Source organism: Chelonia mydas, chromosome 2 (genome assembly GCF_015237465.2).
Source record: "Chelonia mydas isolate rCheMyd1 chromosome 2, rCheMyd1.pri.v2, whole genome shotgun sequence".
Lineage (NCBI taxonomy): Eukaryota > Metazoa > Chordata > Testudines > Cheloniidae > Chelonia > Chelonia mydas.
The window spans coordinates 242,889,614-242,907,008 of NC_057850.1; the positions used below are offsets into that span (position 1 = coordinate 242,889,614).

The 17,395-nt window shown below is 41.1% G+C and overlaps 1 protein-coding gene across 2 annotated transcripts in view; it reads left to right on the forward strand.

Moving 5' to 3' along the window:
- LMBR1 (limb development membrane protein 1) overlaps window positions 1-17,395 on the forward strand; it is a 153,699-nt gene that overhangs the window by 26,885 nt on the left and 109,419 nt on the right. The window contains exons 2-3 of one of the 2 annotated variants that reach the window (XM_037891074.2): window positions 7,258-7,330; window positions 11,538-11,577. In XM_037891074.2, coding sequence (XP_037747002.1) covers window positions 7,258-7,330; window positions 11,538-11,577 — 113 coding nt within the window. Of the gene's footprint in view, window positions 1-7,257; window positions 7,331-11,537; window positions 11,578-17,395 lie in introns of those variants that run through there. The other variant, XM_037891075.2, reaches the window with a different exon arrangement.

Genomic DNA, 17,395 nt, shown 5'->3' on the forward strand with positions numbered 1-17,395 from the left:
GACCCTAAGAGCCCCTCAGTGCCAGCTGGAATTGAGGGACTCTTAGGGTCACAAAATCAGTTTTTATGGATCAGTGTTCTAACAGACAAATAACAAGATAGGGGTATTAGTTGGTGTCTGCTACAGACCACCAAATCACACGAGAACAGTATGACTGACTCCTTAAGAACCTGTCTGTAGTGTGTGTGTGTGTGCTCGTGTGCATATGTGCCTATAAGCTGCATTATCCTTGGGGACTTTATTTTGGGTGACACACGCTGGCGGTTTCATGCTGCCAGTACTAAAATGTTCTTGGAAATACTAAAAATCATAGATAATTTCCTACCTCAAAGAGTTGCATCCGACATGGGGAATTCTGTGTTAGACCTCATCTTGACAGATAAAGAGAAACTGATCACAGAACTAAAAATTATTGGTTGTATAGGTGCTAGTGATCATGACTTGATTATTTTGTTTGCACATAATGTCCAACCCACATGTAAAGTCCAAATCAAATCTGATGCTTTAAAATGGCCAAATTTCATAAAGAAGAAAACAAATGATACAAATTAGCTTAGAGAGAACTTAAATAGAGAATGTGAATGATAGTTGGGAACTATTTAAGAACATTTTATGAGATTCTTGAAAAGCCACAATTGAGAGAGAATACTACATTGATTAAAAAACAGGCCTATTTTAGAGGACAAATGAAATCTGCCATTTAAAAAAAAAGGAAAAGGGGAAATAAATAGCAATGAATATAAATCAGGGCTAGGAATTGTAGAAAATTGATAATGGAAGCAAAAGGAAACACAAGAAATCTATGGTCAGCAGAGTTAAGGACAATGAGGAGGAGTTTTTAAGTGTACTAGAACCAAAAGAAATTCTAACATCTGGTATTGGTCCATTACTGGATGGAAATGGTAGAACTGTTAATAATAATGCAGAAAAGGCAGAAGAGTTTAAATATTTGTTTTATATTTGTGAAAACACCATATGTATCCATATCATATGATGATGACATAGTTGTATTCCAACAGTATCTAAGGAGGATGTTAAGCAGCATCTGCTAAAGTTAGACATTTTAATATCAGGAGGTCTGGATAACTTGCCTCCAAGAGTTTTAAAATCACTGGCCAAGGAGCTGTCTGGACTGTTAATGTTGATTTTTTTGGTAAGTCTTTGGAGCACTGGGGAAGTTCCAGAGGACTGGAAGAAAGCTAATGTTGTACCTGTAGTCAAAAAGGGATAATTGGGTAATGACATACTCAACATTGTTCCAGGGCAAAATCTTCCCTTGGGGCCCCCTGTGGGAATAAAACAATTTAGTCCCTTTTTGCAGGGCCTGATTCTCATGGTCACAGTTTCATGTCAGTTCTTGGATTGGGTGTAAGAGACACTTCTCCCAGATTGGGGCTGTCTCTTTATACAGTTGGCAGTTGTTTGTTTGCCAGGCCTCTTGAACCAGGTCAGACCAGTATATGCTGTTTCCCTCAGGAGGTGAAACTTCCTCAAACTTGATACCTGCATTAGGGATTTGCATTAACTAGTCCCCTGTCTAGCAGACAGAGGTATAACAAGGTCCAATGGCTGGAAGTTGAAGCTAGACAGATTCAGACTAGAAATAAGAAGTATATTAACAGTGAGGGTTAACCTTTTGAACAGCCTTCCAACGTTTGTAGTGGATTCTCTGTTTCTGGCAATACTGAAATCAAGATTGGATGATTTTTCCCTAAAGAAGAAGGTCTAATTCAAATAGGAATTAATTCAGGGAAGTCGTATGGCCTGTGTTGGGCAGTAGGTCAGACTAGATGATCAGTGGTCCTTTCTCGCCTTAAAATCTATGAGTACATCCGAGGATCCTATTAGTCTCCTTTGTCACAGCATTGTACTGGGAGTGTATGTTCAGTTGTTCATCCACTGTAACCCCTAAATTCATTTCATAGTCACTGCTTTCCAGAAAAATGCAACTTTAATGCTCTTTTAACATAGTTTTTTGGATGTAATAGAGATCTAAAATATCTTTTAAACTTGAGATAAAACAACTTGTGTAATGCATATAAATATATGAAAGTGGTGAACTTCAAATTTGAACGGAAATTCACATCCTGGACCAAAGTGTTTCTGATATTTAAAAAGTTAAGGTCTTAAGAGTTAGCAATAGCTATTGTACATGTGGAATAAAGTTCAGGTACTTACATCTGTGGACAGGGGTTAGCGGGCAAGGCTGGGACCGCAGCTGGGGGTGGGTCTGGGGCCAGGAGTGGGGCTGTGGGCGGGGCAGAACCACAGCTGGGCCTGTGGACGGGTGCGGCTCTGCTTCCAGCCCCGTCCCTGAGGTTGGGGATGGGGATGGGGGTGGGGTCATAGCGGAGCTGGGGGTAGTGGGGGCTGGGAGGCATTCCCTTTCTGCCCCTCCATGTGGGCTGACCCAGGCTTGTTACCCCACCCCCCTAGCATTCCTCCAGTTTGGGAACTTCTGATCTAGGCAAGTTCATTGATGCTCTTTCTTGTTTTCTATGTGAAGTATGCAGAACAACATATGTGGACTAGCCTAAAGCAAGTCAGGGAAATATCATTAAAAAAACTGTTCTCCAAAGTTATTAATATTAAGTTGGTTTACCTGATGCACTGTCATTAATTGCACAGTATTAATACAGCACATTAATTGCAAAATATTTCCAGTTATTGAACATGGAAAGATCACTGTTGAGGCTGATCCTAACGGGATAATTCTGAAAGTTATGATGAAATGCCCATCGTTCAGCGGGCCACTGAGAGAAGGGTTCTGAGCCATAGTCACTTATCTGTATGTTGCTTCTGATATCAGAACTGCAGCTGCTAACTTTTGGATGCACAAAAAATTCTCTTGGAAATTGGTTGCAGGATGTCAGCTGCCCACAACCACATCCTTACAGGAAGGCCCAGAGCTGTCTGGTATAGCTCCAAAGGTGGGTATGCCTGGCTCTGGAGGAAAGGTGGGAACAGGACATCTAGGAAATGTGCTAATTCAGTGTATCTCCAAATAGCCTAGGCAGGAGCATAAAAACACTTCCTGTTCCAGTCTCTAACTAGAAGCCCTAGGGGAGGATGAGTGGTATCTCTGCCTGTCCTCCCTTTGTTGGTGAGTTTCCTCCACAGCTGCACCTGTGGGCGAATTGCCTGAAGGAGCAAGTCAAGTCCTCAGTCTCCATAGTATGCCACTTCTGTCAGGAAGTAGCCTCAAGAGCTTGCACAAAATTCAGCAGTCTGGCTTGCAGAAGTTCATGCAAACATTTTTCTTTGGTCTGTCTGTGAGTTTGCATCATTGCCTCCAAGTTTTTATTTGCATTTTTGCATTCAGAATTCCAACTGAAGCTTGGTTGTAATCTCTTTCACCTGATTTTGTGGTATAGCTGTGCAAAACCATGCACTCATTTCATAGCTTCAATCCCACATTTAATTTTGAGTTTTCAGTTCTCTGGCCAAATGTAGTCTGTTTCACATCACTAGGTTTGGAAGGATTAGATTTTTCTTGGTAAATGTCAGTAAAAGTCAGTTTCACCACACATACACAAACCAATGATAAAACATTTACATTGATGATGATTGAGATTTACGAATAGGCAAATATTAAGAGAAATGCTGCTTGAGAAGTTTAGTTTCATTTAGTGATTTTTTTTCTTTGTATATCTTGATACGTATTGGTGTTGACAATTTGTGTTTTAAAGGTTATAAAGCTTTACATTTTTGAATCTCAACATTTGCTGTAATTAAATAATTGTCTGACTCCCCATAATTTCCTGCAACTAAAAACTGAAAAAAAGCTAAAAAAAATCATTATTATCCATAGAAATTATAAAAACTCCAAATTTTGCTAAGCCTACACATAACAAATCCCAGAACAGTTCTATTAGTTAGAAACACTTTGCACAGGATAAGAGGAGCTAAACCACTTGCAGTATGCCAAAAATCCAGTTTGCAGGGTGCTGATTTGGTCATTGATCTGACTGGTCATCAGAGTTCAGACATAGCCAGAATAATCCACCAGCTGACAGTATAGCTAACTGGAACCAATCTTAAAGCAGAAGTCATAACTTAACCTTTTTATTAACCAGATAAACTACACTTCAGTTGCCAGTCGCCCTGAACAATCACAATTTAGTGTTTTGCTTATGGAGAGAGGGAAAAGACCAAAAGAGCTGAATCTGCTCCGCATAAAGTACCTGCTGTTGTATCTTCGAGAGAGAACTCAGGTGTATCAAAAGTGTAACATGAATCAAATTTACTACTGTTGCTGCGTTCTTGCTGCACCACTTTTCAAATGTGTCAACTTTTATTTTGGAAATTAGTGAAGTTATGAACTTCTGGCTTTTTGGTCAGAAACCTGACTTAGGGCAAGCATTATGAATTGTTTTATTAACTGATGCAGATTGATTAATGGTTAACTGGTGAATATAGGATAGTTCCTGGAGCAAGAGATGGATCACAAAGGGGTATTATCAAACAATTACAATCCATACTCGATGGGGACCCAATCCGGAAAGAAATCTTTCCTGAACCTCCTCTCCTGACCTTGAAACAATCCCCCAACCTCGCCAAATTTATCAGAAGCAAGCTCCCCACAGATTAGGACACACCAACTCAAAGCAGCACCAAACCCTGCAAGAACAACAGATGCAAAACCTGAAGACATATGTCTACTACCACAATGATCAACACCCTCCACAATACACCTTTCAAGATCCATGGGTCCTACACGTGCCTATCACCACATGTGTACCTAATCCAGTGCACTAAGTGTCTAAATAGCAACTATGTGGGTGAAACCAGACAATCAATATGCTCTCAGATGAACTCACAGAAAAATGATAAACAACAAAACCACCACATCACCATGGTGAACGCTTTTCACAAAGTGATTGCTCTATATCAGTCCTCATCCTTAAAGGAAACCTGCACAATGCTTTCAAAAGATGAGTCTGGGAACTTAAATTCATAACTTGGCTAGACCCTAAAAATAATGGACTGAATAGTCTCACAGGACTTATGGCTTATTACAATGATCTATAACTCCCTAATAATGCCCTCACAGTTGCTTCCTCCCCTCTCCTTCCTTTTCTCCATGTGACTGGAGGAGTGTTAATGGGCCACTTCACCTTGAATGGTCCCTTGAAATATATGGCAGCTACTTATGCTAAACAATCTGTTCCACCTTGTATTCAGCTGTGACACTCCGGGTACATCTATACTTCAATTAGACATCTGCAACTGGCCCATGCCAGCTGACTTGGGCTCACCGGGCTCTGGCTAAGGAGCTGTTTAATTGTGGTGTAGACACTTGAGCTGGAATGTGGGCTATAGGACCTCCTACTTTTCAGGGTCCTAGAGCCTGGGCTCCAGCCCAAGTCAGAATGTCTACATGGCAGTTAAACACCCCCTTAGCCCAAGCACCAAGAGCCAAAGTCAGCTGGCATGTGTCAGCTGTAGGTTTTTAATTGCAGTGGAGACATACCGTACCCTCTGAGTAAATTTCCCATACCTGAGAAGAGCTCTGTGTAAGCTTGAAAGTTTCTCTCTCATTCTCTCTCTGACAGAAGTTGGGCCAATAAAAGATATTACCTCACCCACCTTATCTCTTGAATATCCAAGGACCGACACAGCTACTACATCACTGAATACAATGAGAGGTCTACAGTTACAGGCACCTAGATCCCACAGTGGTGAACCTGGTATAAATTCCTAGTAACCCATTTCTCCTATGAAGGGTCTGTAACTACTCATAGGATGAGTTTCTCTGTCTGTTACATTTTTATTAATATTTCCTGTCATGATTTTATTATTTCTTTGTGCATCCTTTCTGATAAAGCAGTATCCTCCTTTCCCTTCTGAACTGGATTAGGTCAGATAATTTAAATTTCATCCCAACATGATTTCTGTGCCCTTTTTTGTTCTCCCATCTCTAATAGCTTTTTTCATTCTAGATTTAAGCTGATAGTCAGTTTAACACTTGCTGCCTTTAAGAGTACTATCTGGAGAAGCAGTTTAGCATTTGTCTTTCTTTGTAGGACAGACTTGTTTCACAAACCTCAGTTGGTGACTAATGCAAGTTAAAGCTCAGCTCTAAGCAAGACAGATTTCTTGTGCTAATATTACATTTCATAGACACAGGTAGATCAATTTCAAAAACTATTTTATGGGTTAAGGAGCAAAGTGGGCTTTATGTGAGTCAATTTACACTTAATAGCATATTTCTTTCAGTATTCATTTGGATAACTGTACTGTGTCTGTTATGATTTAGCTAGGTGTTTGTTTAATACATATTCACAAAAATAAATAGTAACAACCCCAGAATGTCTGAAGGGATAGTGTGCCTTGAAGTTTATGGATCTTCAAACTCACTTTCATGTTTTTAATACACATTGCCAGTTGATTTAAGGGGCTATTATAATATGTAGGTACATACGAAGAACAGTATTGCACTAACTGACAAAGTACATTAAGCAGTTAAGTTTAAATATCACTTTACATTTTTATTTTCACAGGCAAACAGATACAAAGAATACAATAAGTAACATTTATAGAATGTTGGAGTAATACGTTTTATAAGCAAAAGTGTTTTTTAACATTTATGCTCTACAAATAATGCTTAACTTTCAAAATTGACTTCCATTTTTGGAACAGCAGCAGGAACTCAGATTTTGTTTCTCCAATTCTGGGTTAATTTGGTTGCTCATGAAGATGATGAGGATAACCAACGAGCAGGATCAAGCTTTGTGTGCAGAGATCTCATATAAGCTCTGCCAGTGAAATTTAATCCGGATTTACAGCATTCTGCTAAATTGATCATGGGCCTTTCTGGTGCATGGGACCAGTGATCCTGATCAACTTTTTCAAATTCGCTGGAGGCTTTATGATGCTGACTGATACCTGCTGAGGAGTAGAAAGACATCAGACTTCTTCACCTGCAAAGTTTCATGCGTTAAAGTTGGATTTTTGGAAATGAGTTGATGCACTAACCCTTTAAACATTTGGCCCTAGCATTTGAATTAATTTGGAGTTTAATCATTATTTATTGAAAAATGTAGCAAATTGATATAATCGACAAAGTAAACTGAGTTGCATTTATTAATTGAGCTCTAAAGCACATGGAGAAATCTCAAGTGTAAAACACAATTTTAAGTATAGCACTTATTTGCTGTTTGATCAGAATTTAGTTTCAGTTTTGGGTAGCTGATAAATACACAATATAATCCAGACTTTTCGTTAACCTAATTAAATGAAACTTCTTTTTTTCAGATTTGTTTTCTCCTATTTGCTGTTCTCTACATAGTTTCCTATTTCGTAATCACAAGATACAAAAGGAAAGCAGGTAAGTAGTTTTTAAATTTTGATTTTGATTTAAAAAATGAGTGGGGTATAACTTTTTTTCCCCAAAGAGAATTGCTGTAGAACAGTGGTGCCCGTTCTTGTCACCTCACTAACTGTATTATTTTTAAGTGTCACTTGATCAAATTTGGGAGGGGAGAGAAGGGACATTTCAAAGCTGCCACCTACTTCCTTCTCCTCCTGCCTTTAGCTCCCTTATTCTTTCTTCTCACCTGAGTTCTTATGATTCTGAATTGGAAACCTATAGGCAGCCCCCAGCTTGGGTCCCTAATACCACACTTTGAACTTTAAGATGCTTAGACTGATCTACAGATTATGAATAAAAATCCCCAGTTATCACTTTAAGGCTAGATAGGTTCTTGTCCCAAGATCAGGCCCCATATTATTACAATTATTATATAGTTGGGAACCCTGACGTGCACAGGTGCAACAGCCAAACTATAGGAACTCTTCTATATTTGCAAATAAAAAATTTATTAATACATTTAGCAAAGTCACACACGTTCTAACTCCGTAAAGTAGATAGAGATAATACAAAAGTACATCTGAACATCCATACTCACACCATCCCTTGCAGAACAATCTGAAATGTTAGCCATTATCTTCCTCAGCACTGTCACCTTCCTCATCTTCACCAGTTGCCATCGTTCTGGCCCCTTCCAGGGCTACATCTCTCCCTCTCCTACGCTCACGTTACCATGTCTAATGCATATTCAGTAGGGCTTTCTCCCCTCTTCCTTATTTGTATTTCCTCCCCTTACCAATGTTAAGGTGTCCTTCTATAGATTAGTATATTTATGATTTCACCCCATTATCATATACGTCAGTTCATTGCCATGGCACTCTTGCGGTCGGATGTTCTGTCCAAAACCTTCCAGAAGCTGGTGTTAGTTCATGTTTTTATGGTTGGCTGATGTCATTATGGACAGAATTCCCCCTTACATTCTACTTCCAGTTCCCCAAAACTTGTGGCTTACCTAAGTTTATGTATGCCAAAGTTTGTAGGCCTCAAGCCTCATGCTAACTGCTGAGGCCAATGTCTTACAGGATACAAGTCTGTAGGTTCCGTGCATCACTGCTAAATATAATAAAGCAGAATTTAATGCAAAGCAGTGAATATAATAGAGGTAAGCTGGCCCACTGGGCTACACACCTTACCTGCTGGGTTTGCAGAGGGAAGTAGTGGCTTTCTTTTAAAAGAAGTCTTGATTTTAGTGGCCCCAGTGCTCAGAAGCAGATCTATTTCAGCATTCTTCCTAAACCTGTTTCCTACAAAACCACCCTCCTTGTCCCCAGTCCTTGAAGGAAATAATAGATCATAGATTCTAAGGTGAAAAGGGACCTTTGTGATCATCTAATGTCCTGTATAGCACAGGCATAGAACTTTCTCAAATTAATTTCTAGAGCAGTGGTTCTCAACCTTTCCAGACTACTGTACCCCTTTCAGAAGTCTGATTCATCTTGCATACCCCAAGTTTCACCTCACTTAAAAACTACTTCCTTACAAAACTACAAATGTGTCACAGCACACTATTACTGAAAAATTGCTTACTTTCTCATTTTGTCTGTATGAAATTGTAGTTTGTACTGATTTTGTTAGTGCTTTTTATGTAGACTGTTCTAAAACTAGACAAAGATCTAGAGAAGTTGATTTACCCCCTGGAAGATCTCTGCGTACCACCAGGGGTTATGTTTACCCCTCGTTGAGGACCACTGTCCTAGAGCATATCCTTTAGAAAAACATCCAATCTTGATTTAAAAATCATCAGTGAGAAAACTGTATTCCTCAGGATGATGCCAGCTACATGCACGCTTCTTTTAACAGTTCAGGTAGCCAGCGCGAAAGGGCAAACATGGCCAATTGCTTAAAGCTGCTCCACAGCCCTGAATTTTCTTGTTAGGTTTCATTCAGAAGAAGGGTTTACTAGTCTGTGACTGCAACACTTTGCATCATGGATACTAAGCCTAGCCAAAGGGCAGCTTGAGTATTGGAAGATGGCTTCCACTCTGGCTGAATGTCTTCACTAGGATTCCTGTAGATCTTTCATTTTCAAGTCTTTCCAGTGTAGTAATTTCTTTCCTTTACTGTTTTTACAAGCTACTGTATATCTCTCAAAATGGGTGTTGTGAAAGCACAAAAAGGCTTACAGATGGGCTTGCCCTCCTTTTCTGCCTAATTTAATCAGCCAGAGACCACTATCTAGTGCTCGTCTGAGTTGATTGTGTCTGTGTACTTCTTATACCGGCTTTAAGGACAGTAACAACATACTGACTGGATGACTATTCCATGTGCTGCAAAAACATAAAATAGATCCCTACAACTTCCAGCAAATATTTCCTTCCTGTGCCCTTTACAAAAATCCTTTCATTTAAGAGATGCCCCATAGGAAACAGTTTGCAGACAGTTGTTTTATGTCAGAGTTTTGGTTGAAATTGAAGAATATGCTATGTAGTTCTAAATACTTAATTGTTAATTTACATGCAGGTAGAAGTCAACTTTAGCATCTTTGTCATTACACAAAGGACTCTTTAACTCAAAACACTTTCCTACAACAATCAAAAGAACCTACCAAATGTCCACAAGCTGAATTATTTTTATATTAATTCCATAGGAAGATATATATTTATAGAAAATTAAAGTTGCCTGGATAAGCAATCAAAATTGGAAACTCCAAAGTCATGATTGTACAGTGGTACCAATGAGCTGTTTGATAGTTGTAATAGTTTCATCTCAGACAGAAGAACTCAAATTTTTTTCCTTTATTAACTTGCTTGCCACTTCTACCACAAGCTGATGAGGATTGGGCCATGGCTTTCTTTTAAGCATAAATAACTGTTTGTATTTAATTTTGGGAGACCAGGTCCTAATGTAATGATTGCCCTGTCAAGAGCACAGAGGCTATACCCGCTACTTGCATGGAATTCTTTTGTCGGAGTGTGAAGCAAGCCTGTTACTGGACACATCCAAATTTGGAAATGTATTCAGGTCTGCTGTGGACAGGTTTTGTGCATTCTTTTGCCTGGAAAATAATTCACAATGCAGGATGGGCAACATGGAAAACTTGAAGGGGATAGAAAAAAAAACTGACTTGAAAGTGAAAGTGAAATTTCAGTTCTGGAGGCCACATCATAAAAAGGGGGCTGTGGCTGTCCATAAGGTTATGAAGGAGAACAAGAAAGAAGTAAAGATTCCAAGCTGGGTGGTAGCCCATCATAAATAGGAGGAATACCTAAGGGATAAGAGAAGGAAAATTCTCTAAAATGCCAGAAGAGAAACCCAGAGGCTCATGGAGGAATTAAGACTAGGTGACTGGATCACTTCTGGTAGTCAAAGACAGGTTATTACTATTGTTCTGATGTATTTTTCTTTGTTGTACGTGTGTGCTGTTTTTTACTGCATATAAAATTCACAACTGTTTTTCCAAGACTGGGTGTGTGTTGTATATTTTTAGCCTGTATTCTTACGATGTATTCAAACCCATTTTCCCCTCAACTTGTTTGAAGGCTGTTTGTAATTTTAAGGAAGAGTAGTGATGTAGAAAGGAATTTCCTGTAATGACTATCCTCCAAACACACTAATTTAATCTTACAGGCCATCAAAGAGGTAACCCTTAGGTCTTGTCTACACCATGCAACTTTTAGCGACAAGTCAGCATGTGTAAACCTTATTTGTCGGTACTTTGTCGGCACTTTTGCTGACAAAATACTTCCAGACACGCGAGCGGCGTTAGCTTTGTCAGCAGGAGAATGCTCCTGCCGACAAAGCCACGTTGACACTGCCACTTGCATCGGCAAAACTTTTGTCTTTCGTGGGGGGGCTTTACATACCTATGAAAGACAAAAGTTTTGTCGACAACTTTGCAGTGTAGATATACTTTTAGTCCTGAGCAATGCTCTTTAATTGTCTTGATTGAAGAGATTAAGAAACCAGTAAAGGGAGTGTAAAGGTGGAGGGAAAGCAGCACTAATTTTTATTAAGAAAAATATTCTTTCAGGAAAACTAATGAAAATGGGTAACATTAATTTACAAAATGTATGTCTACTACAGAATACAAAAATAATGGATTTGGATTTAGTAATACAAAATTTTTGATCTGACCTATAGCTTTTCTGTTTTAGTAACTTATTTTCATCTTTCTTTTATATATAGGTAGCTGTAGAAACTAAATCTGCTGTAAATTATTTTTCAGATGAGCAGGAGGATGAAGATGCCATTGTCAACAGAATTTCGTATGTACATTTCTTAGTTCCTTGATACAATTAAATTTGCAATAATGTAAAGTATAAATAGGCAAAATTGTCTGCATAGTGTTTACTGCACATGGGCAGAAAAACATTACAACTTTTCTTTAAGCAGTTATTTTAGAGCATTGCCTTATGGGTGGGGGGAACCCTGCTTCTGGGAGCACCCATTTAGTTATTCACCTGTAGTTTAGAGCATAGGTTGTAATGGATGCATGCAGAATGGCAGACTGAGGCAGGTTATGAACACAACTTTTTTATTCCCCATTCGCATAAACTCTTTATTCACTTTCCTTATTAGTTTTAGGCCATGTCTACACTACAGAGTTAAGTCAACGTAAGTTATGTTGACTTTCATAAGTCACTAATAAGATTGGTTGCGCACGTCCACACAACGCTCCTTGTGTTGGCTGAGCACATCCACAGTCATTGCTCTTGCATTGACAGAGAGAGCGTTGCACTGTGGGTAGCTATCCCACTGTGCAACTTGCCACCCTCTGTACCCTTCTGCTGCTGGGAGTTCTGGAAACAGGTTGCAGTGCATCATTGGGACATGATGTAGTTCTTTCCGTCCCATCATTCCATGGGCTTATTACTTCCTACTTTCAACAGCCCTTGTAAACTCTGCACCCGCCATCTCTGCCTGACAGCATGGATCCTGAGCTGCTGACCATTCTGGTGATGAGCATTATGAACACTACATGGCTGGGCCTGCAGTATTTCATGAGCTGTGAAACAGAATGAATCGGGACATGCCTGCTTTGCTTTCTGCCATGGGAACAATAATTGAAGATTGCTGCTGGCATTCACGGAACAGCTTGCCACGGTGGTACTGGGCTTGGGAAGCAAGCACTGTGTGCTGGGATTGCATAGTGATGTACATATGGGATGATGAGCAGTGGCTGCAGAACTTTTGGATGCGCAGAGTCACCTTTCTGGAACAATATGCAGAGCTTGCTCCAGCTCTCCGGCACAAGAACACCAAAATGAAAGCTGCCCCCTTCATGGAAAAGTGAGTGGCAATCACTATGTGGAAGCTGGCAACTCCAGACTGCTATTGGTCAGTCATGAATCAGTTTGGAGTTCGAAAGTCCACCGTGGGGGTGTGTGGTGATGCAATTGTGCAGGGCCAATAATCACCTCCTGCTACAAAGGACTGTGACTCTTGATAATGTACAGGAAATAACTGATGGCTTTGAGACAATGGGATTCCCTAACTGTGGTAAGGTGATAAATGGAACACATATCTCAATTTTGGTCCCCGACCATCTTGTGACGGTGTACATCAGCCGAAAGGGCTACTTCTCCATGGTCTTACTTGCGCTGGTGGAGCACTGGAGATGTTTTACTGACATAAATGTGGGGTGGGTTGGGGAAGGTGCAAGATCTTTTGGAACACTGGACTATATAGAAAGCTGAATGCTGGGACTTTCTTTCCAGAACAGAAGATTCCAATGGGGGAAGTGGAAATATGCCCATAGTGATCCTGGGAGATCCCGCCAATCCCTTGCTCCCATGAATCATGGAGGCTTACACCAGGAAGCTAGACAGCAGCAAGGAAAGCTTCAACAACAGGCTCAGCAGGTGCCAAATGACCTTTGAATGTGCCTTTGGCTGATTAAATGGTCGCTAGAGATGTGTTTTTGGCTGTATGGACCTCAATGAGGAAAATATTCTGATGGTCATTGCAGTCTGCTGTACGCTACCTAATATTTGCGAATCAAAGGGGAATAAGTTTCCCCAGGGGTAGACTGCTGAGGCTGATGTATCTGGATGCTCAAAATCAGCAGCCAGCCTAAGGGCAATTAGAGGGGCACAGCAGAAGGCTGTTTGAATTAGGGAGGCTTTGAAGGCGCATTTTGATGATGATTCCCAGTAATGTGTCTTTATGTGTTGCATTTGGCCAGGCAATGCTTACTTGCCACCTGGAATTACTCCTGCAGTGTTTGCTTCCTGAGCGTTAATTGCAAGGAGCAAATATTCCTACCTATAGCCATTGTGTTTGATGGTTAGCACTGAGTGATGTCTGTATGCATGTCACAAATAAAGATTCATTTTATTTCGAAGACTCAAGTTTAATAACAGGATAAACCACAAACTTTTGGTCAAACAGGGGACATGCAAAGAGGAACAGTTTCATGGTGAGGGCCCGCACAGCTGGATGTAAGTACAGCTTTTGTTGGAAAACCAGTCCCTAGGCGTGGAGTGCATGTGGTACTGTGAGGGACCAGGAACATGCAAGGAATGTGGTGGGAGAGTTTGGGGAGGGCATGGACTGGAGTTCTGTAGTGGCTGGAGCGGGAGTTGGGCATGGATGTGCTCAGATTGCAGGCTAATGAGGACCTTCAACGTCTCTGTCTGGCCCTCCAGGAGCTTTATCATCCGCTCCTGCCCCTGTGTCCTTTCCTGGCTATCCAGCCTGAGTCTTTCGTTGATTGTCTCCCTCCATGCTCTTGTTTCATTATATGCTGCATCTGTTGACCGCAGCACTTCACAAAACATATCCTCCTTACTCCACCTGGATCGGCGCCTTACCTGAGAGAGGTGCTCCACCGGTATAGAGGAGTGGTTCCTGAAGGGCACATCTGCAGAAGCCAAAGAAACAATGAACAGAGACAGTATTGTGAGTGCGCTCACAGCCATGAATCACAAAAGTTACACACACCTCTTTCTCACTATCCTTTGTCTAGCACACAGGCCAGCACAGGTCCCAAATACGATGAGTTTAGGGGGAGAGTTGAGTGGGCAAGGGGGAATGGGCAAGAAGGGACAAAGGGTGGTTTGTAAAGGGGGTTACTGTAAGTGGCTAGGGAGCCTATTCTGAATATTGGTACCCTTTTCCACAGGCTAGGGTATTGAACCAGATATCTCACCCCTAAGGGTAACCCAAGATGCAGGGGTGTATCTCCTGCATGCGTGTGGCTTCAGTCTGGCTCGGTATGCTGCTTGCCTGCGTGCTGCTCTGGTTCCTGCAGAAATAATTGCCAGGTGGCTCAGAAAAGTTTCCTACAGCTGGGGAGAAACAAGGCAGCTCTTCCAAGGAACTTTAGGCAGAGGATTGCAGAATACCTAACAGAAAAGTTTTGTAGAGATCACTGTGGAGGATTCCAGGTACTTCTCTGTGTACGTTAATAAACTTTTCTGCCGTGGCCCCACTGTGTAGATGGACGGGCTCTGTTGCTAATTTCTGGCCCTTATCCCTCCTGTACCATATAACAAAATACATCAGAGCTCAATCTCTCACTGTGCAGTATCAAAGCAAAATGAGCACTTACCAGAGCTCCCCTCTCCTGCATCCTGCGCACCAGAGTTGGAGTGCTAGGACTGGCTAGACTCCTTCAGAGTGGAAAAGAGGTCCTGATTCACCGCATCCCCGGATGACTCAGCCATGTGCTCCACATCATCCTCCAGCTTCACTTTCTCTTCCACTACTTCCTTGTCTGGGTTGAGTCCACTAGATGCTGCCATCAGTCCCCCTGAACTATCCATGGGGCTCTTGGTGGTGGAGGTGGGGTTGCCACCGAGGATGGCGTGCAGCTGCTTCTAGAAGCAGCATGTCTTTGGTGCCGCACCTGAACGACGGTTGGCCTCCCTTGCCTTCTGGTACACCTGCCTCAGTTCCTTGATTTTAGCACAACCGTTCTGCGTGTCCCTCTCTTGCCCCTTTTCATGCATGCTTCTAGCAATGAGCCTGTAGTTATTGAAATTCCTATAGCTGGTGCAAAGCTGCAACTGCACAGCCTCCTCTCTGCATATACTCAGCAGATCCAACAGCTCTGGTGTGCTCCACAAGGGAGAGTGTCTGCTGCAGAAAGCCGGCATGATCAGCTAGGAAGATGCTGTGTAAACTGTGCACGCCAAGCAAACAGGAAGAGGAATTTCAAAACTTCCCAGGCCTTTGAACAGGGGAGGAGTGCCGACCTGTGAACCTTTGGGCAACAGAGTTCAGACTGCGGTTGTGATGGGCATTGTGGGACACCTGGAGGCAAATTAGGGTGATGTCATCAAGTGAGGTGTCTACACTGACACTGCGTTGCTCTAACTACGTTGCAAAAAGCTCTCTGCCACTCGACGAGGTGATTTTATTATGTCAGCATAGCTGGGGAGTTACATCGGCAGGAGGAGCATTTCAATATGTACACCTCCACTGTTTTGTCAACGAAAGCTGGCTTTTGTCTACAAAACTGAGTAGTTTAGACAAGGCCTTAGTTAACTCTGACTCTCACCTAACTGAAGTCCAGCTGTCCTCATTATTTTCCCTCTCTTTATTCACTATTCCCCTGCTGATTTATTCGTTTTCCTTCTTCCTCTGTCCAGATCCCTCTCTTCCCTCTTATTTACTTTATCCCTTCCTTCCCATTCTTAATGTTGTCAACCCCACTCATTCAAAAATCATGTGATTAGCTTAGATACCATGAGATTTTTAAAAAATAGCTAATTGAGGATTCTCTTTCTTTGCTTTCTGGTGTTTAAGTCTTTTAGCATTTCATGTTTTCAAGCACTTCTCTACAGCTGTGAGGGCTATAAACTATGTATAAATGAAAGCTGAGATTCCCACATAACAAGACTCCAAGAGCTGCAGCTTTAGGAAGAAACATCTACTACTGTGGTACTTGCAGTAAAATCACAAGAGTTAGCAGCACTCCATTCTCTCTTGCCCTCTCCTATGCTCATTCACACACTGTTTCCCTCCCACTTACATATGAATACCACAAGGACTGACCCCACTAAAAATGCATCGCTAGGCATGCCCCTAAATGACCTAGCCTTTGCAATTTAAAAGCGTAACTTTACTGTATTCTCTTGTTACACCTTCTTTCCCATTTCTGGCTCTACTCCACTTTCCTTCTTTCATTGTTTTGAGTGTGGTGTTTCTTCTTTTTCTTCTCTTGCCACCCTCCTCCTTTCATAGATTCCCCCCTCTCCCCCATATTGTCTCCTGTTCTGTCTTCTTTCTTTCCCCATTTCTTCCTAAAGACTACTTTACCTCCTTTTCTTGTACTTCTTTTTAGTTTCTTGTCTTATTCTCTTCTTCAGGGCCACTGCATGCCTACTTTCACACACACCTTCAAGCATATGTATTGATCCACTCCCAGGCGGTGGAGAAGTAACTGGGGCTTCATGAAGACATAAGGGTGATCAGTTGGGTAGAGCTCCTTGCATTACTGGGGACTGAGTTGTAGTTATTTTGTTGTGGACAATGCAGAGGATTAACTTTTTAGAATGTTCTAAATAAGCTGTCTAAATAACTGAAACAAGAGACCACATTTGTCATAGCACAGTAATTTAAACTTTAGATGTAGATAGGTTATTCCCATCTTCAGTTTTTGATATTAAATGGATGCTCAAGTGTGTGTGTAGATATAACATTTGACTCATAGTTTTACTTTCTGATCTGACAAGTATGGAGTTTTTTTATGGGAGTTTTTTTGACAACTAATCATTGCTAGGCTTTAATGGTATTCTATAGTGTGATTTTTTTTTTTTTTTTTTTTTTTTAACCCACTTGGGTATCAGAAGGGATTTTGCTCAGGCCAAGACCAGGGCTCTCTGCTGTAAGGACAAAAACATCTGACGAAGTTACTCCTCCTGTCTGGCTTGATGCCAGGTATCAAAGATTTTTTTCAAATACTTCTAGTCTTTCCTCGGTAGGTGTTACAGGAAAGATCACCCTTAATATCTTAGCACATAGTTTTACCTTAAACACTTACCTAATATATAAATAAATGTGTAAATGACCCAAGACTGAGGACGAGAAGGCTTTATACATTTAATTTAAGCATAACATTATTTATGCATTTGTCCT